Raw genomic sequence first — 17,485 nt, forward strand, 5'->3', positions numbered from 1 at the left:
AAACGATGTTTTTATATTGAAAAGATTATTAAAAATATTGATGTCAAAAAAATAAAAATAAAAGTTAATTAACGACGGTCGTCTTCAATTCGTGCAAAGTCTTCAACCGTGTCCCCAACCTTCTCGAACTTGCCTTTCTCATTACTCTCTCTGAACCTCAAATAATCCCCACATTTAAATGACCGAAACACCCTCATACCATCACAACCTCCCACGACTTCATCAGGGGCAAAAACGACTTTCTCATCGTCGAAGCACCAGAAGAAAGCTAGCGAGAATCTATTACCGACAAAACCACGTCGTTTCAAGACAACTCTGTGCTGAGACGATCTCAGCCGTCCATTAGTCCATGCATGCAACAGATCTCCGACGTTGACGACGAGAGCTTCGTCTTTAGGGTTAATATCCATCATACCAACCCCGTCTTTGCATCTGACCTGAAGACCTCCGATGTCGTCTTGATCAACGATCGTGATGCAACTCATGTCCGTGTGCATCCCTAGCCCTTCGATCAAATCTTGATCATCACAACGATGATCATGATCTTGTTCTTGATCAGGGATCGTGTAGTTGTTGATCCTGAAGTAGCCATGACAGTTTCCAAACTCAGATTCGTAATATTTTTGAATAAGATCGTCTCCGAAGCTAGAGAGTATCGCTTTCATTATCTTCTCGCATAGTTCCGTCATCTTTTCTCCATATTCTTTCATCAACTCACTTCAAAAGGCAAAGAAAAAACAATTCATATATTTTACATTCCTAGTGAAAGTTAGAGGGAAAAAAAAAAGTTTAGCTGAATACACCTAAGTCTCGATCTTTAAGATGATCTACACCTAGCTAGGTCAACTATATATAATTACTATATTGTCTTACATTTCAGTGTGGTTGTGGTTCTATGAAGTAAAGTAGTAAACTAGAGGATTGGTCCTATTAGAATGCACCACCACAACAAAGTACAACAACAACAATATCCCTAACTTTTTTACATTTGTTTTTTTAATGTATCACAAAGAATAAATGAGTGCATGCATATATGCTTCAAGAAGATGCAAATATGCGCACTTGTAAAATAAAGAGTGACCAATATATTTGGAATCACACTTGTGTTTTTTTTGTTTGACAATCCTATATATTTATACAAAGCGGTCTATAAATTATTTATATATAAAAAAAAAAAACTTGTTGAGTTCATGTATGAACATATTTTAGCAAAAGGTGGATTGCATATAAATTAGTTCAGAAGTCAGCTTAATTATTAAATCGAAAATATGAAACGAGTTTTTTTAATTCAACACATTAAATGACATCGTTTTTGAGTGTTGCCAAAGAAAATGTCAACAAGCATGTCATTATATATTCTTTAAAATATACACAACATATATGTAATGTAATGCATGTATACCTGAACTCTTCATCGGTAGCTTGGTCGGAAAAAGCATCCACGGAAGACTTGGCCGAGGCGTAGAAATCGGGACCGGAGACACGGAGGCTTTCAAAGAAAGGAGATGCGATGAAACGTGGAGTGTAATTAGAGGCTCCCATCTTCATCTTCTCTTCATCTCCTAGACCAAAAACTCCACCGGAGAATCGCCGGAGTTTTCGGTACATGTCGCCGGAAACGCCATGGTTGGTCACGTAGAAGAAACCCCACTCCTTACACGCATCTTGTAGTGACCTCAGCGATGACTCGCTTAGAGGCTTTGAAATGTCAAACACCGGAAGTTCCAAAGACATTAATTTAATTACCTTCAAGTTAATGATGATTATGGATCGATGATTATGAATGTTGCATAAGTATGTTTTTGGGATGCAAACTTAGTTTCGTTCTGGTGCTCCAAATAGGTTTTATTCGTGTGTGTATATATATATGTGTGTAGAGGTGTGTAGCTGGTTTATTAAGATAGCTAAGCTAGGTGTTGTTTATAATATTGGTTCCACTATACAATTCTTATATAATTTGGTTGAACTCTTTTTACAAATAAATCATCTAGATGCTAATTAATCTTTGTCGTTGCAATAATTTAAACCAACTACCATCGTTCTTATTCTAACTATTTCTACATCTCAAGATGTTTGGTCCTAAAGAAAGATGTGAATAATTTAAAGAATTCGAGATTCTTGTTCTTCCAATATTTAGTGGTGGGATATTGTATATTTATCTCTAAAATCAGGGAGATTAAAACGCTTAAACATGGAGATTTTTAAAATTGTAATTAAACAAACACTCCTTGCGTGCGAGAATGAGAATCCACCACACCCTAGAACATGTAGGTGGTAAGTTACCTTTTTAAACACTAATGAAAAAACGATCACATTCGAAAATATAGCTAGTTAGAAGACAAACCAAAAACATAGATGTGTCATAGGAGTTTAATAAGATTACAACGTAAGTAATGCATAAGATTTGACTGTGGAGGAACAATTTTCTAAAATAAGCATAAAAAATTTAATTAAATTTAGAAAATGAACATCTTACTTTTTGATAAAACGAAAGACCAAATTATCGTTTTTTGTTCGACCGAAAAAAAATGAGTAGTGGGCTAGCACCTAAATTAATCGGTCTAATAATATATATAGTTTCTTAAACATGTATGATATCAATGTTAAGCAAGATAATAGTTATCATATGATTTAAGCAATGAAATTTAAAATTATTTGTCCCCTCGACACACAAACGTATTTTTTTAAATTGTCATAAAACTCAGCCGAAATAAAATGGTTAAGGCACACAGCCTACAGTTGTCTTTGCGTTGAAAACTGAGTTTATTTTTATTTTATTTCTTTTAAATAAGTAAATGAGAATATGAACATAGTTAAATTGGATTATAAAAATGAGATAGATTAGTTAAAAAAGAAAACACTTGCTAATGCTATAGGTTAATAAAAAAACAAGGTCAAAGAGAGATACAGCTAGATAGCTGGTCTGGTCCGTTCCGGCTCTATAGGAAAGTTTGGAACTCCTCATCCTCGATTATCTTAAACAAATATCATAATTTTGATGTGGTTACCAACTTTTTATATTTTTAATTTCTCGTATATATGGCTAGACTCACACAAAAGTAACCATGATGACAAATCAAACCGGTTAACAAAGTTCGAGTTTTTACTATGAGAGAAAGATGACAAATATAAGATTTTGTCTACCAGAATGTACTAGTCTGATTTGCTTTTCAAATGCTGGTTCTTGAGTTCAAGGTTGGAATTTTTTTTTAGATTACCATATTATATAATATATCAACTGTCAAGTTTAATGCTGTTTGTTGTGTAATAAGCCCATTTCGTCAAATTTCTTTACGCACAAGTGATTGACTATCGGACTGATCATGAGACTTCTTTCTAGATAACTATGATTCGTTTTTAGATGTATCTTTATAATTTGATTTTGGTACACATTACATAATTTAATTACATTATAAGTATGTTTGATATTTACAAGTGGCTTACTAAGATTTCTATATACGTTAAACAATACTTTTAGAATTGGCAATTTGGCAAAATAACATTTAAAAATGCTTTGTTTTTAATTTATTTTTCACTAATATCATTCCCAACTACAGTGTAGTTTTCCATTTTTTAGAATATGTTATGCTTTTTTAGTTTTTTTTTTTTTTAAATTGGTAGACCAATATTATACACATCGAATCATAAATCTTTTTTAATATTTTTTTGCAAATTGTCGAAAATCAAATTTGATTAAACTACCGCATTAACCGTTAATCCACACATAAAAATCTAGAAACATAAACATTAAAGTTCATGGGAGACAATTAATATCAGCGTGAATACAAGTTTCTCAAATTCAATTTTGCAAAGTAGAGAAACAAAGGAATCAATCAAAAGCGCCAAAAACTTGAATCAAATAAGTATAAATGTATCATTTAAATAGAAACCGTTATCTGTAATACAGACTATGATATCCCAGTAGTCTTTCAAATAATATATTCCTAGTAAATGATATGATAAGCCTCTCTCTATTCAAATCATTTCTCTCTGGCTATCTCTATATATATATATGTTATATACTTAATAATCAGAGACATTAAATCCCTAAATTAAAGATGAAGAATTTCAAAATTTTGCCAAATTATTCCCATAAGAATAGGTTTCTTTATATTTTAATAAGTGATACTTTGTAATTACCTGCTAGCTTGTAATCACATCAGCTTACTGATGCATCAGTTTCTTGTTACAGCTTCAAATGTTGAAGAGACTTCTGGGAGCTTCTTCGGGAGTTACGGTGAAAGGAAAAGGAAAGCCGAGAGGGCGCTTAGCTGCTAGTGGCCTGACTGGACAAAGAGTTGTGTAACTTGGTGAAGAAGCAAGCGTTGCGTTACTGTTTGACAACACTGTGTCAGTAGTAGCAGCAGAAGCAAGAGCAGGCAACTTGGGCCATGCGAAAATCCCCACTGGCTTACAGATTCTGAAACCACTACTGTTGCTTATAAGTGACAGTGGTGATCGTTCTTGTTGATCGTGCTTCTTGCTTTTTTCTCTGCATCGAGGTGACTGTGTGATTTGGTTTCCCTTGTTCATCTCCTTTACTTCTCCTTCGAGTGACTCCATTGGTGGCGAATCTTCTAGTAGCAAAGGTGTCTCTGATGAGTCTGGCTTTCTAGGAAAATTCTCGTCCACTGTTTTCTTAAGCCATCCCATGTCTTCCTGCAATATTTTTCATTCATGAAAACACAAATGTTACATCATTCATTACCAGCAAAGTGGCATCTCACTGAGACAGATGAATATTTTGATCACATATGCTAAATGGACCCATTTTACGTGGCACTCATTGCGTTTCTCCAAAGGAGTTTCCTAGTCAAACTACTTGATAGTTACTAAATCATAGCAAAATTATAAGATTTTTACATTTTAAGTAATGGTTCAGCTAGAACTAGTAAGAAGAGTGTTGAGTGTTTAGAAACTCAATTTGGGATATGTATACCTCCATTTCACGCAAGGTTTCTCCAATTATCACTAGCTGGTCCTCAATTTTGTATTTCCTCTTCAGCAGATCAGCGTATATTTCCTGAGATAAAGCAACAAAGATGTTAGAAAAAATACCATAAAACAGTATCACAAGATACAGAGATCTGTTACTATTTCAAGTTCTTACCTTTGCTGGAGTCATTAGATTATCATGGTCCACATTCTGACTAGTAACACAAGAATTAGGTGTAGTCACGATAGCAAGCTCTTGATCCTCTTCCTTCTTTGACGCCAGTTTCTCCAATGCTCTTCTCAAGACCAAGACAAACATGATTTACACAATTGCTATAAGAGAACAAAAGAGATGACCATATAACCAATTCAATAAGTTAGTCTTCTACCTTTTCAGGCTACCTAATTCTTCTCTGATCTCACGGATTTCTCCGGCGCAGACAGGATCTTGAGTAGGGTTGTCACCAAGCTTCCAACCAGGTGGAGGCGTCCAGTAAGGATCTTCAACTCCTGCTTCTTTCCTTATGTGATTCAAATCAGAACTCTCCAACCAATACTCCATTGCCCCATCTGCATTGTGCTTTCTCATAAACCTATCTTGACCTCCAGGAGCCACCTTACCTGCCATATGCTTGAGCATATGATCTAAAAGACCTGTGTCACCTATCAGCTTCCTTGCTTCTGACCTTAACTCTGACCTGAGTATGGAGTTGCCAAACACTGCATTCTTCTCCTTCATCACTTTTAACATGTTCCTCTCAGCTAGTTTGTACCTTCATATTCCAAAAATAACCACAATCAATCAGATGAACCAAGGCAAATCCAATTTCAGAGATCATCAAATCCGTTAAATATTCACTTTACCTATCAACAGACCATCTGTCAATGAATTTCTTCTCTGCTCTCCTCTTATAGACCACAATTTGATTTTCCTTCTTCTGATCATAAACCTTAGCCCTCTGAGCAAGTCTCTCAGTGCTTGACTCAGTCAGCTTTCTCTTACGATTTCCACCAGTTATTTCCTTTGCAATCTGTTTAGCCCCTTCGGCTTCATTCCCATCATCGTCATCATCTTCTTCATCAGTCTCTTCTTTGCAAGCCCCTTCCTCCTTCACCTTAGAACCCTCCTCACCTTCCGTATTCTTCTTAGCATCAATATGCCGACTCTTGTACTGCACACGCAATCTCCTCCCCCACTTAATCATCCCTCCAGATCTCAGCTCAGACCAACACTTCCCCGCCGGTGAAGCCGCGCGACAGAGCCTAGTATTGTACGCCGGTTGAGAAATCCTCTTGTTCCTGCGAGAAGAAGCAGAAGAAACCCAGAAACTCCACGAATTTCTATTCATAGAAACCTCATGAGGTGCGATTCTTCTGTAAAGCAAATCCCCAGCAAGCTCCGAACTCATCACATGGCTCTCGTCGAGCAAAGGGATAAGACCACCACCACCGCTCCTCTTCTTCAACGGCTTATTCCGGTTAATCCTGCTGCGATCGAAATGCGATCGGAGTGAGTACATGCTTGGGTATCGGAGAGACACGTCGCTCGCCGTGATTTTGCTCACCTGAAACCAGAATCCGCCAAAATCACTCAAAAACCTTAACGAACAAAAAAAAAACGAGATCCGGCTCTAATGGCGAAACAGCTAAAAACAGAGAGAATCCATAAAATACCATGACGACTCTAATCGATTTAAGATTCTCCGGCGATCTCTGAGGAAGAATCGAAGAATCGATTTCGTAATACGACCCAACTCTTATATGCGCGACTGCAACTAGAAGAAGAAAAAAACAGGAATCAGAGGATGAAGAAACCGGAGAAAATCAACAAAAATGGAGACAACGAAAGCTTGAGTGTACTGTTTTACCATTCACAGACGGTGACGACGGCGGAGTGTTATTCCCGGCGGTGGTTTCTCTAATCGGATTCCGTTTCACGAACATCGTTACCTGTAGAAGAAGAAAAGAAGTATATAACTCAGAGAGGTGAGTTCACTTTATTTTCTTGTGATCTCTGGTGAATCAAAAAAATGGGAAATGTTAAGAATTGTGAGAAATATATTTGAAAAGAAGCCGACTCTGCGAGTATTAACAAGAAAACAGACGCGCTTTCTGACACGCGCGTGGGAGACACAAAGGCAACAACAGAATCAAGACGTGATGATTATATTTTTTTCTCCCGTCATGAGGAGAGAGTGATAGAGACTGCGACGAGCCATTCATTACAGAGCCAAAAAAAAAAAAAAAGAGAAAAAATCACAGAGAAAGAGAGAGAGATCTTACACTCTTGATTTTTGCTCTCGATGATCCTCTCCACTCTCGTCGATCTTCAAAAAAAAAAAAAAATTTGAATCAGTGAAGATGAAAAAAAAACCTTAGAAATTAGTATATGAAAAGAGAGAATCGGAAATATAAACACAAAAACCCAGAAAATATCTGAAGAATTGTTATTATTTTCTAACCAGAAGAGATTTTTCTTGTATCTGCAGAGAGAGAGAGAGAGTAACGGAGGAGGAAGGAGCAGAGAAAAAAGAAAAAGTTTTTTGAAAATGTCGCATTTACTGAATCTGTTGGTGTCTTTATATATTAATGAAATGACTCAAGTGAGAGAGAGAGAGATGTGAGTCGAGTGACTCAAGTTCTCATGTGCGTGTGGCAATGTCACGTGAGGATATTTTTCCTTTCGCAGCAAGTTGGCAGAAATTGACAGATTTGCCCTCAAACTGCCTCATAACTGTGTGTGTTTGTACGGAATCCTCTACAAAGAAGCACACGCCCAGTGACACCGATGGATTTACGCCACGTGGTTAGTTTTAAAACTTAAAGAGTATTTAGACGGTGGTAAGACATGAAGGATAATAGAATCGAGTGTAGCGGATTATATTTTTATTGACACGCGCGGTGAAGGCATCATTAAGCTACTGTTACTAGAGTGGGGACCGATTACGCACGTGAGGAAAATCGAATTATTTAGTTAACAACATTTGGTTAAATGAAAAATTGTTAATTTATGTTCTTTTTATTTACATTTGATTCGTTTATCATATACTCCATTATTATGTTCTATACATTTGTATTGTGAAAACACTTTTCTAGATTAACCATTGTCTGTAAATTGTGACAATTAAGGGAGCCAACAAATCTCAATTTACATTATTAACATGTACACTTTTAAGGTTTGTATACTTTTATTGGCTAAAAATAATTTTAAGAAAAATAAAGTATAACGCAAGATGCTAACTAAAAGAAAACAATCGTAAACAGGCCTTAATGGGCCAAATCTATACTGAGAAAATTCTGGGGATCCGTTTCGGAGATGAATCAATAGAAACGGGTCTGGATACCTTCAGTCTGATGAGGAAAGAGAGTGTGACTTTTTCGATCGCCGAGATAAACAAAAGGTCAGTGCTTGGTCGTCTTCCACCGTCTCCTCCGGACCAAAGAGCTCAAGTCACGCAGCAACCAAAGTACTTATTTTTGCCGTGTTTTCGATTGCAGAAAGTGCATAGGCTTTGTACTTTCCCGATCTGAAGTCAAACAAATACACTGGTCAACCAAAAACGTCGACGAGCCTAAGATTCCGATAGCAAAATTGGTCGAACCCGAGATTTCGACGAGCCACACTGGTTAACTTCCGACCCAATTCACGGCCTAGGTCACCGAGAACGTGGTATGTGTTTTCTAAGGCTCTCGAAAGGGTTTTAGGTTGGGATCAGTTTGAGTTATGATGCACAATTTAATAGCTTTAGCTGCAGGATTGGGTCTTTTTTGTGCATACCTATTGTTCCAGCAAAGTAGAAAATTTTATCTCCTCAAAGTAGATGACATGGGAGCTAATTCTTCTGTTTGGGTTTCAATCGCAGAAACAGTGTGAACATTTGCACTTTGGCTCTATTGTGCTTGGAGCTGTGCTAATTAGTGTTAAAAGGATTTTGGGTGACTGTTGGAATTTTTAATTGATCTGTGGTCTTTGTGATTTCTTTCATCATCTCAAGTGTTTGTTGTGTTGGTCACTCACTATATATAATTATATATCATTCTGTAGAAAGAGCAGTTTTTTCCGACATTTTTTATTTATCAATTCTTTGTACGTTTTCAAGAGCTAATGATTTCTGATAATTTGTTATGTGATACTTTCTTTTTGCAGACTTGTTGGCATGTTTTGGATTTATTGATTCTTAATGAGTTTTATCTTTGGCTTCTCTCTCGATCAGTGGCAGAAAGCTATGGAAGGTGCTGCAATTGCGGAAGGGCTTTGGGGACTAGCGGATCACCACCAGAAGCTTGGTGAGATTGGAAAAACCATAAAGTGCTTGGAAGCAATCTGCCAGAGTCAAATCTCTTTCCTTCCTCTTGTTGAAGTCAAGTCTCGCCTACGTGTCTCTGCTCTTCTACTCCGTTACTCTCACAATGTCAACCATGCCAAGTCCCATCTCGAGCGCTCTCTTCTTCTCCTTAAGTCTATTCCTTCCTCTTATGATCTCAAATTCCGGACTTATAGCTTGCTCAGCCACTGTTATCACCTCCTTGGCTCATTCCCTCCTCAACGTAACCTTCTCCTCAAGGCTCTCGAACTCGCATCTTCTGTCCCTCAGGATGTTTCTGCCTACCTCTGGTCTTGCAATTTCAACTCTCAGCTCGCTAATACTTTCATTAATGAAAGCGATTTCCCTTCTTCTCTCTCTGCTCTCGAGTCTGGTTTTTTCTCTGCTTCACAGATATGTTTTACTGAGCTCCAGGTAGATAGTCTCTTGTTTTTTTTTTGCATTTGAGGTTCAGGTGATCTTTGATGTTAATATTATTTGAGTCTGTACTGCAACCAGATGTTCTTCACAGCTTCTATGCTTCACGTTCATATCATGCAATGGACTGATGATTATTCAGTAGAGAAGGCTGTTCAGCGATGCGATGAGATCTGGCAGACCGTTTCTTCAGACAAGGTATGGTACTGTACATCCAAATTTTATTCTTTGCTCATTTCACATCTGCTTGATAGGTTTTGTCCTGCATCAACTAATTCTCGTTTCATTTGTAGACTGATCGCTGCCCTGGTTTGTTCTTCTACAATGAGATGTTGCATGTTTTCTATCGCCTCAAGCTCTGTGATTATAAGAACGCTCAGCATCATGTCGACCGCTTAGACCAGGCCATGAATGCTCATTCTCATAAAATGCAGGAGATCCAGCAACTTCTGGATGAGCTCAGTTCATTAGATCATAGTCTCTCCCGCTACGATCTTCCCTCCAGAGAAAGATCAGCCCTCTCTGCAAGACAATCTCAGCTTCAAGATCGTGTAAACTCATTATCTCCATCTTCTACCACTTATAATTCTCTGGAGTCTGCATACTTTGGCAACACAGATCGTGGATGGACAGAGAGACTACTGCTTTCACCATCTCCTATTGATGGAGAGTGGCTGCCAAAAAGTGCCATCTATGCTTTGGTCCATCTTATGGTTGTCATATCTGGACGTCCAAAGGGACTCTTTAAAGAGTGTTCAAAACGTATCGAGTCTGGATTGCAGATCATTCAAGGTTGTTCTGTTTTCCTTATCACTTGAAGTTCCCGTTATCTCTTAGTTCACTTCCTAGTATTGCATTTTATCAGCACTAGATACTTTTTGTTCTTTTCTCTTGTTGCACTGAAATCACCAGAAAACTTTGCCTCAGAATTAAATCGGTGTAATATGTGATCCATTCTCCTAGTTCATGTGGCTTCTGTAAGAAAATTAGCCATCCGTTTCTTAGAAACACAACTACGAAGATTAGGGGATTCCATCTCAATATCTCATGGCATGACATGTTGTGTGTTTGCTATGTTTTATGCAGATGAATTGATCAAGCTTGGAATTACTGACGAAGTTAGAGGTTCAATCTACTTCTTTATTTTACCTACACTTAGTTGAAGCAACAATTCCTAATGTTGAAGCTTACATTGATTTTTTTCTGTGTTTCCTCTCTCTCGGCAGAAACTGATTTACGGCGCACAGCTATCTGGATGTCTACGATTTTTCTTATGCTACAGATGCAGTTCCTTGAGAATAGAGTGGCTTTGGAACTTACAAGGTCAGATTATGTCGAAGCAGAAGAGGTATATCATCGTTTCTTTTTTCTACATTTGTTGCTGACTCCCTTGACCACGCCACTATGATATAGTTATTTATCTGAGTTAACCAGCTCTATATGCATATTCGATCAAGTTCCCCTCACATTAGGTCATATTAGCTGTCTTTTCTAGCATCATGCTTTCTTAAAGGAAAATTTATTACTAAGTTTTGTTTGTGCAGGCCTTGGTTGAGATGAAAAATTTTTTTACTCGGTTTCCAACCATTTTGCAAGCTTCTGAGTGTGTGATTGAGATGCTCAGGGGGCAATACTCTCATTCCGTTGGTTGCTACAATGAAGCTGCTTTCCATTGCCTTGAAGCAACCAAGGTAAAATTTCTAACCTCATGTATATGATAGATATTTGCTTAGTTTTTGGAATGAGGTGTTTTAGGTGCCGATTTGATAATGGTCAACATATTTTTCTTTTTGCTGCCCATGGTGATTTCACATATAAAATGTTATTTCAGCTGACAGGGAGTACATCAATGCAAGCGTCGTGTCAAGCTTTTGCTGCTGTTTCTTACCTTACTATTGGAGATGCTGAATCATCATCTAAGGTTTGACATTTTCATGGATGTTTACACTTGCTTTACTATATTGCCGTGAGCTTAAGAAGGCTGCTTGAAAACCTTTGATTTTTCTTTAGGCACTTGATTTAATTGGACCACTCAATGGAATGACGAATTCACTATCCGGTGTTCGAGAGGAAGCTAGTATTCTCTTCGCATACGGTCTCCTCTTGATGAAGCAACAAGATCTACAGGAAGCAAGGTATGTGCTCACTTCTCAGTTTGTCAAAGGTGGTTTGCTATGCGAATACACGTGCGCATTGGTTCTTGTCTCAGCTGTTGAGACCCCTACCTATCTTTGTCTCCAATGATAATGATTGTACAAAACCATCTTAGAGTAGGATTATGCGCCTTATCTGTGTTCATAGGAAGAGAAAGAACTATGTCAAGAATATTCACATAGTGTATGATATCAATGCAGAAACCGTCTAGCCAAGGGTTTACAGATCGCACATAATCATATGGGTAACCTGCAGCTAGTTTCACAATATTTGACACTCCTGGGCAATTTAGCTCTTTCCTTGCACGACACCGTGCAGGCCAGAGAGATCCTGCGTTCCTCTCTTACACTTGCAAAGAAACTCTATGATATCCCAACTCAGCTATGGATTCTATCCATCTTCACAGGTTATTATTAAACTTGTCAAAACAGAGTTGAGTTTTAAAAAAAGGATGACCAAGGCTCTGAGCACAACATTTGATTTGGTGATTACAGCTCTTTATCAGCAGTTGGGTGAGAAAGGGAACGAGATGGAGAATGAAGAATTCCGGAAGAAGAAATGGGATGAGTTGCAGAGTAAACTTGCCGAAGCGCGTGGATCCATTCATCACATTGAATTGGTGAAGACCAAATGATACATCCTCGGTGTTATTGCAATAAGTAAGTTCTTTAGCAAAATTTTATATAACGCACTATACTTGTTACTGCTTGCAGGTTGCGAAAGCTAGGCTAGAATTCCATCAGGTTGACGATGCACAAGAGGAATCACTAGTTGCTTCTGGGCGATCAATGCAATCGAATCTGGACATTCCAGAGTCTATTGGTGTAGAAGGTCCATCGCCTGCTCCTTCATCTTCAAGGCTGGTTGGTTTAGACACCGGAAAAAGATGGGGAAAACGAAGGATATAACTTATGAAGACAGGGTTCCTACGATTTTTGTATCACGTGTGTGTTGTGTAGATGTGTTGATTAAAAAAGGAACAGTCGTAGGTGTAGGACCTTGTAAGTTAGTCAGTGTTTCTAATCTAATAGGTTTGGCTAAGGGTCCGTTAAAAATTGTAAGATATGGAACAATTTTACGCAACAGCTATTTAGTGGGTTTCAGTGTCTGACATGTATCTGAATGGATAAATCAAATTGCATATCTTAAAGTTGCTCAAAGCTATGTAGCTTTTCTATCCCAACAACTACAAGGAAGGAACACGTCCATGTCTGATCTTTGCTCACTGAACTATGAAGTAACCAACCAAAGCAAGAAGAAGATAACGACTTGGTCAAGTAGGTGAAGCAAAGAATTTTGTATCCGAGAACGACGTCGTTCACTGTTCCCTAGGATTCTTCTGCTGTGTCTCTGTCAAATTCGATTTCCTCTCTAAAAGCATCCAACTTTATCAAATAAACAACATCTTTCACGTATAATTTTCTTTATAATGTATTATCTTTTCAAAGGTTCCCAAACAAAATAAACATATCATTACAAGGCTGGCGTTAAATAGAGATGCTCCAGTTATAAACTTTGACATCAAACTCTAGATGTTGTTCCAATCTTTGTCTTAAATCCTTAGCTTTCTCCGCGTCCTTAGCCAATATAAGAGAGAATCCTCCACCACCTGCACCTACAAGCTTGAAACCTGAGCTATAAGGCTGTGAAAACGAGAATAGCTTATCCACAAACTCATTGCTGCAATACGGATCGAGCTCTTGATGCAATCTCCAAGCTTCTGACATTATCTCGCCAAGCTCATCCACTTCACAGTTCATTAGCGCTTCTCTCCCGGATTTTGCCAGCTCTGTCAACCGCTTAATGCTTGAAATCAAGAGATTATCTCTTTGCAGATACCTTGTTACAACTTTGTGTAGGACCTGGTGAGCAAGCCTGACCTGTTTCAATTAAGGCAGGAATGAATGAGACTTTAACTGTATGTTTTTTGTTTGTCTCTCAGTTCTTGTTGTTACTTACTTGACCGGTGAAAACAACAAGGAGACGTTGCTCCAACTCTGAGATTAGCTGTGGTGAGGCGAGTAAAGGAACGACTTGAAGACGCAAAGGAATTCCTGGAAAACTTGAAGTGAATTTGATTCCTGGGTATAATCCACCGATCTGATCTTGCCAGCCACCTCCAGTACCCATGAGTTGCTCCAGAACCAAGACGAGCCTCGCAACGTTTTCACTGCTCTCATCTCCATTCGATATCTGGAGAAGTCCTTTCACAACAGCTGCAGCTAGAATGCTAGAGGTCCCTAAACCACTACCACGAGGTACATTGGCCCATGTCTTTATTGCTAGTCCTGTGGACTTGATAAAGTTTTCTTCGACAATGCCGGTTACCAATAGAGCAGATTTAACAAGCCTGAATGGATCATTGATTTCAAATGGTGTCTTGATGCTTATTGGATCTTCAATGTGTAGCTCGTTTCCAGCGTCGTCCTGGATTGAGATTCCAGCCAGATTTGTTGTTTCGATGATTGTGCCAATTGGAAGTGAACCTTCCAAAGTTATAGCCATGTTCAGGACGCAACCTGCACGCTCTAAACTCCAAGGAGGTGTATCACTCCAACCTCCTACAAAATCTACTCGAACTGGTAGTTCAACTTTTGTCCTTCTTGGTTGAAACACTCGATCCAGATGAGAAATATGATTCTCGGTATGAGGCTTGCCGCTTGATTCCAATAGATGCTCTGGAGAACAAATACAAGAGTTAATCCAGGTTTATCTGTCAAAGAATAATGTAGAAACGCCAGTAGCAAGATTTTACCTTTAAAACCATATCTCACAGCTGAAGCAGTTTCTTCTGCAACTGCTCCCCAGACTTTATGCTCCAAGTCTATAGCTTTTGCCTCAGCCCCACATGCTCGAAGAAGATCAACTTCTACCTGATATGCCCGACTCTTTGGAAGAATTTTGGAGTTTTGCTCCTGAAATTTGGGACATTGATCCAGAAAATTCTTGCATATGTCCAATCCTAATGACTCTTTCTGTAAAATCTCATGGCACAGCTGAGACAAATTTCGCCCTAGCATACCATAGTTCATACATGCCTTAGCGATTCCAGCCGCAAGATCAGCTTGATGATTGCTGGAACCACTGCACATCTCAGGAAAGTTTATTGATCCGTGCAACTCTTCTAAGCTTACACGTTGTGAGCTTCTCCATACGGTAATCTTCTCCTTATTTCCACTATCATCTAAACCCATCAACCATGACGCCAACTTCAGCATTTCACTATAAGTGAGAATCGGAAACAATTTTGCATTCCACAAACATCTGTCTTGTGTAGCACACGAGTTCCAGAGATCAATTTCCTCAATGCCAAGATTAAAAAGTACCTTCTCCAAAGGTGTACCGCAAAAAGTACCATCTTTATGAATCAAGTTCTTTGGATTATCATGGAGACCACAATACACAATCACTCTCTCTTTATGTCCCACCAGTGGGACCTCCCAAAGACAATGTCTATCCGGAAGCATAAACCTGAAACTCTCTGGAGTTCCAAGATCTTCACTTGGGATGTGAATACCAACAACTATGGACTGTGAGCCAATCTGTACAGCACCAGAAACTGTTGAATCATATATAAGTGAATCTTCACCAATAGAGACACCAGGTGAGATTTCACTAGACAAAATAACAGAAGACGCTGCAATATCTGAAACCGTAGTTGCAGGAATGGAACATAAGTGTCTGCGACCTACAATTCTTGAAGCATCTCCGCTTAAATGATCCAATATCTCACTTGATGTTCCAAAATGCAAAAACTGCAAATCATCTAACACAAGATGATAGAAAGGGATTAGAAACGTGACCATATGCAACCGAAATATTTTTAATTTAGTTAGTCTTGGGATTAGTCCGAACATACAGGTGCAATAGCTATACATCTTTTGACTCCCCAGACTGTTGACAAGAAGTTCACCCATAGGTCTGGTTCGCAACCAATCATGCCTTGAAGGAACCCATGCAGCCACCAAATCTTCATACAAACTCATCTGCAAAGTCAGAAACGATTTCATGACCAAATATCTGTAAGAAGCCAATGTATGTTCAAGAACAAGGACATTCTTTATGAACAAACTGCATAAATATGAGAAAATTACCTCTTTTTTATTTCCTAGAAGCTCTGAGATCATGGGTTGGCATGAGCATCCAAGAGCGACCAGGTCCAACCATGCTCTGCCCCTTGCAGATATTATCCCAGTGTCAAGAAGCGTCCGTCCATCATGTAAGATTGCATCTTTCTTGACAAGCTCCTCTACTGTAGGCTTCTGCAGAAGATCATTTACTAAACTTACAATACAGCCTTCGGCACGGGACTCAGATTTGGATGTGACAATAACACCATGGTTGGAAGCAATATCAAGAGTGATAGGCACAGTAACAATGGAAGCTGCGTCTTCAGGGAGTCTCATTTTGAATGCATCAAAACAAGGGAGGACATCTCCAGTCATAATGAATAAACCACCTTCACAAGTTAAAAAGTTGAGATCAGCCTCCAGACAACCCTTAAAAAAATAGGTGATAAATATCACACGAAAAAACACACTATTTCTCCGGTTTATGTAGCTTAAGCAGGAAGCTGCAGAATGGACAACAAGAACATTTGAATATGTCACTTGCACAGAGCAATAAAGTAGGAGAATTTCACCTTCATCTCTGAAAGCCTGTCTTGCACATGAAGCTATTGCCAGTATATGATCAAAAAGGAGAGGAACAGGACCATCAGGATCATCAGCAGCAAGATACGGAAGTGGGAGGAATACTTTCCCCATAGGATTTGCCCATGGAACCCTTTTGGAGTCACCTCCCGCATGAAGCATCAGTACATGCTTTTCAGAGAGGAATCTAACCCAAGACTTTGGAGGGGACTCCGTAGGACAAGTACCATTTGCAACTTCCACCTGCTGATTATCAACAAAACCATCAAATCATCAAAATAGTGCTATTTTGCTATATATATATTGTTTAAGCAAACAAACAGATCTAAGGTCACTTAAGTGTCCAGATGACAAAACACAGAGAGAGTTTATTGCACAATGCGAAACCTCAAATTATGGATCTAACCTGGCAGCACAATTTACCTCGGGAGGAGGATGGAAACCTAATTTCTCATAATGGCGAGCGAGAGCATGAATGGCGTTAAGAGTGGCAGCACCAGACCCAATCCGTTTGCCATCTGGATCAGGAACGGCCAAAGTAACAGTGGAGCTAGCTATTCGTCCCATCCGTTTCGCTCGCCGGAGCTGCCAGTTGTACAACTCCGCCTGTTCAGGACTAGCCGCCGTGAGAACGATGGCATCCCAAGTCGGGACCCTAGTGGGATGGCGCACGGACAACCTTAAGTGGTACCATGACTTGCGCAAAACCGTGGCTAAGTCAGCTTTTTTCCTCTGCTTAGTTTTCGAGAATCCAGAAGACATTCTCGTTTAGCGAAGAAATGGGAGAAAAAGAAATCTGGAGGAAGAAGACGAAGTTTTTTAACAGATGGGATCGAGTCAAAAGTCAAAGACCAGTGCATATAATAACACCACGTGCTTACCAATTTTTTATTTATAAAGAAATTATGAAAATTTGTAATTTATGCACCGCTACATGAACTTGCGCTCTAGCTATTCTATCTTCACAAAGCGTGTCTCAGTGTGCTGCTTGGCATGTGTTTA

At 38.8% G+C, this 17,485-nt stretch overlaps 4 protein-coding genes across 9 annotated transcripts; 1 reads left to right on the forward strand and 3 right to left on the reverse strand.

The window, feature by feature from the left end:
• Window positions 1-50: 50 nt before the first annotated feature.
• Window positions 51-1,900, reverse strand: LOC17876565 (gibberellin 20-oxidase-like protein). The gene is made up of 2 exons (XM_006282015.2): window positions 1,403-1,900; window positions 51-717 (listed from the first exon to the last, which is right to left on the reverse strand). Exons 1-2 carry the CDS (start codon window positions 1,732-1,734, stop codon window positions 69-71), a joined length of 981 nt encoding a protein of 326 aa, XP_006282077.1. The 5' UTR covers window positions 1,735-1,900; the 3' UTR covers window positions 51-68.
• A 1,955-nt stretch (window positions 1,901-3,855) lies between these two features.
• Window positions 3,856-7,448, reverse strand: LOC17875846 (protein DYAD). The gene is made up of 9 exons (XM_006280083.2): window positions 7,398-7,448; window positions 7,219-7,262; window positions 6,804-6,885; window positions 6,610-6,710; window positions 5,800-6,500; window positions 5,325-5,708; window positions 5,111-5,231; window positions 4,940-5,023; window positions 3,856-4,659 (listed from the first exon to the last, which is right to left on the reverse strand). Exons 3-9 carry the CDS (start codon window positions 6,877-6,879, stop codon window positions 4,195-4,197), a joined length of 1,932 nt encoding a protein of 643 aa, XP_006280145.2. The 5' UTR covers window positions 6,880-6,885; window positions 7,219-7,262; window positions 7,398-7,448; the 3' UTR covers window positions 3,856-4,194.
• Window positions 7,449-8,223: 775 nt separating this feature from the next.
• On the forward strand, window positions 8,224-12,991 carry LOC17875322 (sister chromatid cohesion protein SCC4). 3 transcript variants are annotated; one of them, XM_023780698.1, is made up of 13 exons: window positions 8,224-8,336; window positions 8,434-8,605; window positions 9,083-9,674; window positions 9,759-9,875; window positions 9,971-10,469; window positions 10,764-10,802; window positions 10,904-11,025; window positions 11,222-11,368; window positions 11,509-11,598; window positions 11,688-11,812; window positions 12,032-12,237; window positions 12,326-12,450; window positions 12,545-12,991. In XM_023780698.1, the coding sequence occupies exons 3-13, from the start codon at window positions 9,117-9,119 to the stop codon at window positions 12,737-12,739; spliced, it is 2,223 nt and encodes a 740-aa protein (XP_023636466.1). In that variant the 5' UTR covers window positions 8,224-8,336; window positions 8,434-8,605; window positions 9,083-9,116; the 3' UTR covers window positions 12,740-12,991. The 3 variants fall into 3 exon arrangements, with proteins under 3 accessions (XP_023636466.1, XP_023636460.1, XP_006280081.1); XM_023780692.1 differs by having other exon boundaries at window positions 8,224-8,605; XM_006280019.2 differs by having other exon boundaries at window positions 8,224-8,605; window positions 9,150-9,674.
• A 210-nt stretch (window positions 12,992-13,201) lies between these two features.
• Window positions 13,202-17,363, reverse strand: LOC17876572 (bifunctional fucokinase/fucose pyrophosphorylase). 4 transcript variants are annotated; one of them, XM_006281851.2, is made up of 7 exons: window positions 16,907-17,363; window positions 16,474-16,726; window positions 15,926-16,290; window positions 15,691-15,817; window positions 14,587-15,597; window positions 13,791-14,509; window positions 13,202-13,711 (listed from the first exon to the last, which is right to left on the reverse strand). In XM_006281851.2, exons 1-7 carry the CDS (start codon window positions 17,243-17,245, stop codon window positions 13,319-13,321), a joined length of 3,207 nt encoding a protein of 1,068 aa, XP_006281913.1. In that variant the 5' UTR covers window positions 17,246-17,363; the 3' UTR covers window positions 13,202-13,318. The 4 variants fall into 4 exon arrangements, with proteins under 4 accessions (XP_006281913.1, XP_023636434.1, XP_023636447.1 ...); XM_023780666.1 differs by having other exon boundaries at window positions 16,474-16,729; XM_023780679.1 differs by having other exon boundaries at window positions 16,890-16,992.
• Window positions 17,364-17,485: the final 122 nt, after the last annotated feature.

This window comes from Capsella rubella, unplaced genomic scaffold (assembly GCF_000375325.1).
Source record: "Capsella rubella cultivar Monte Gargano unplaced genomic scaffold, Caprub1_0 scaffold_8, whole genome shotgun sequence".
Classification (NCBI taxonomy): Eukaryota; Viridiplantae; Streptophyta; class Magnoliopsida; order Brassicales; family Brassicaceae; genus Capsella; species Capsella rubella.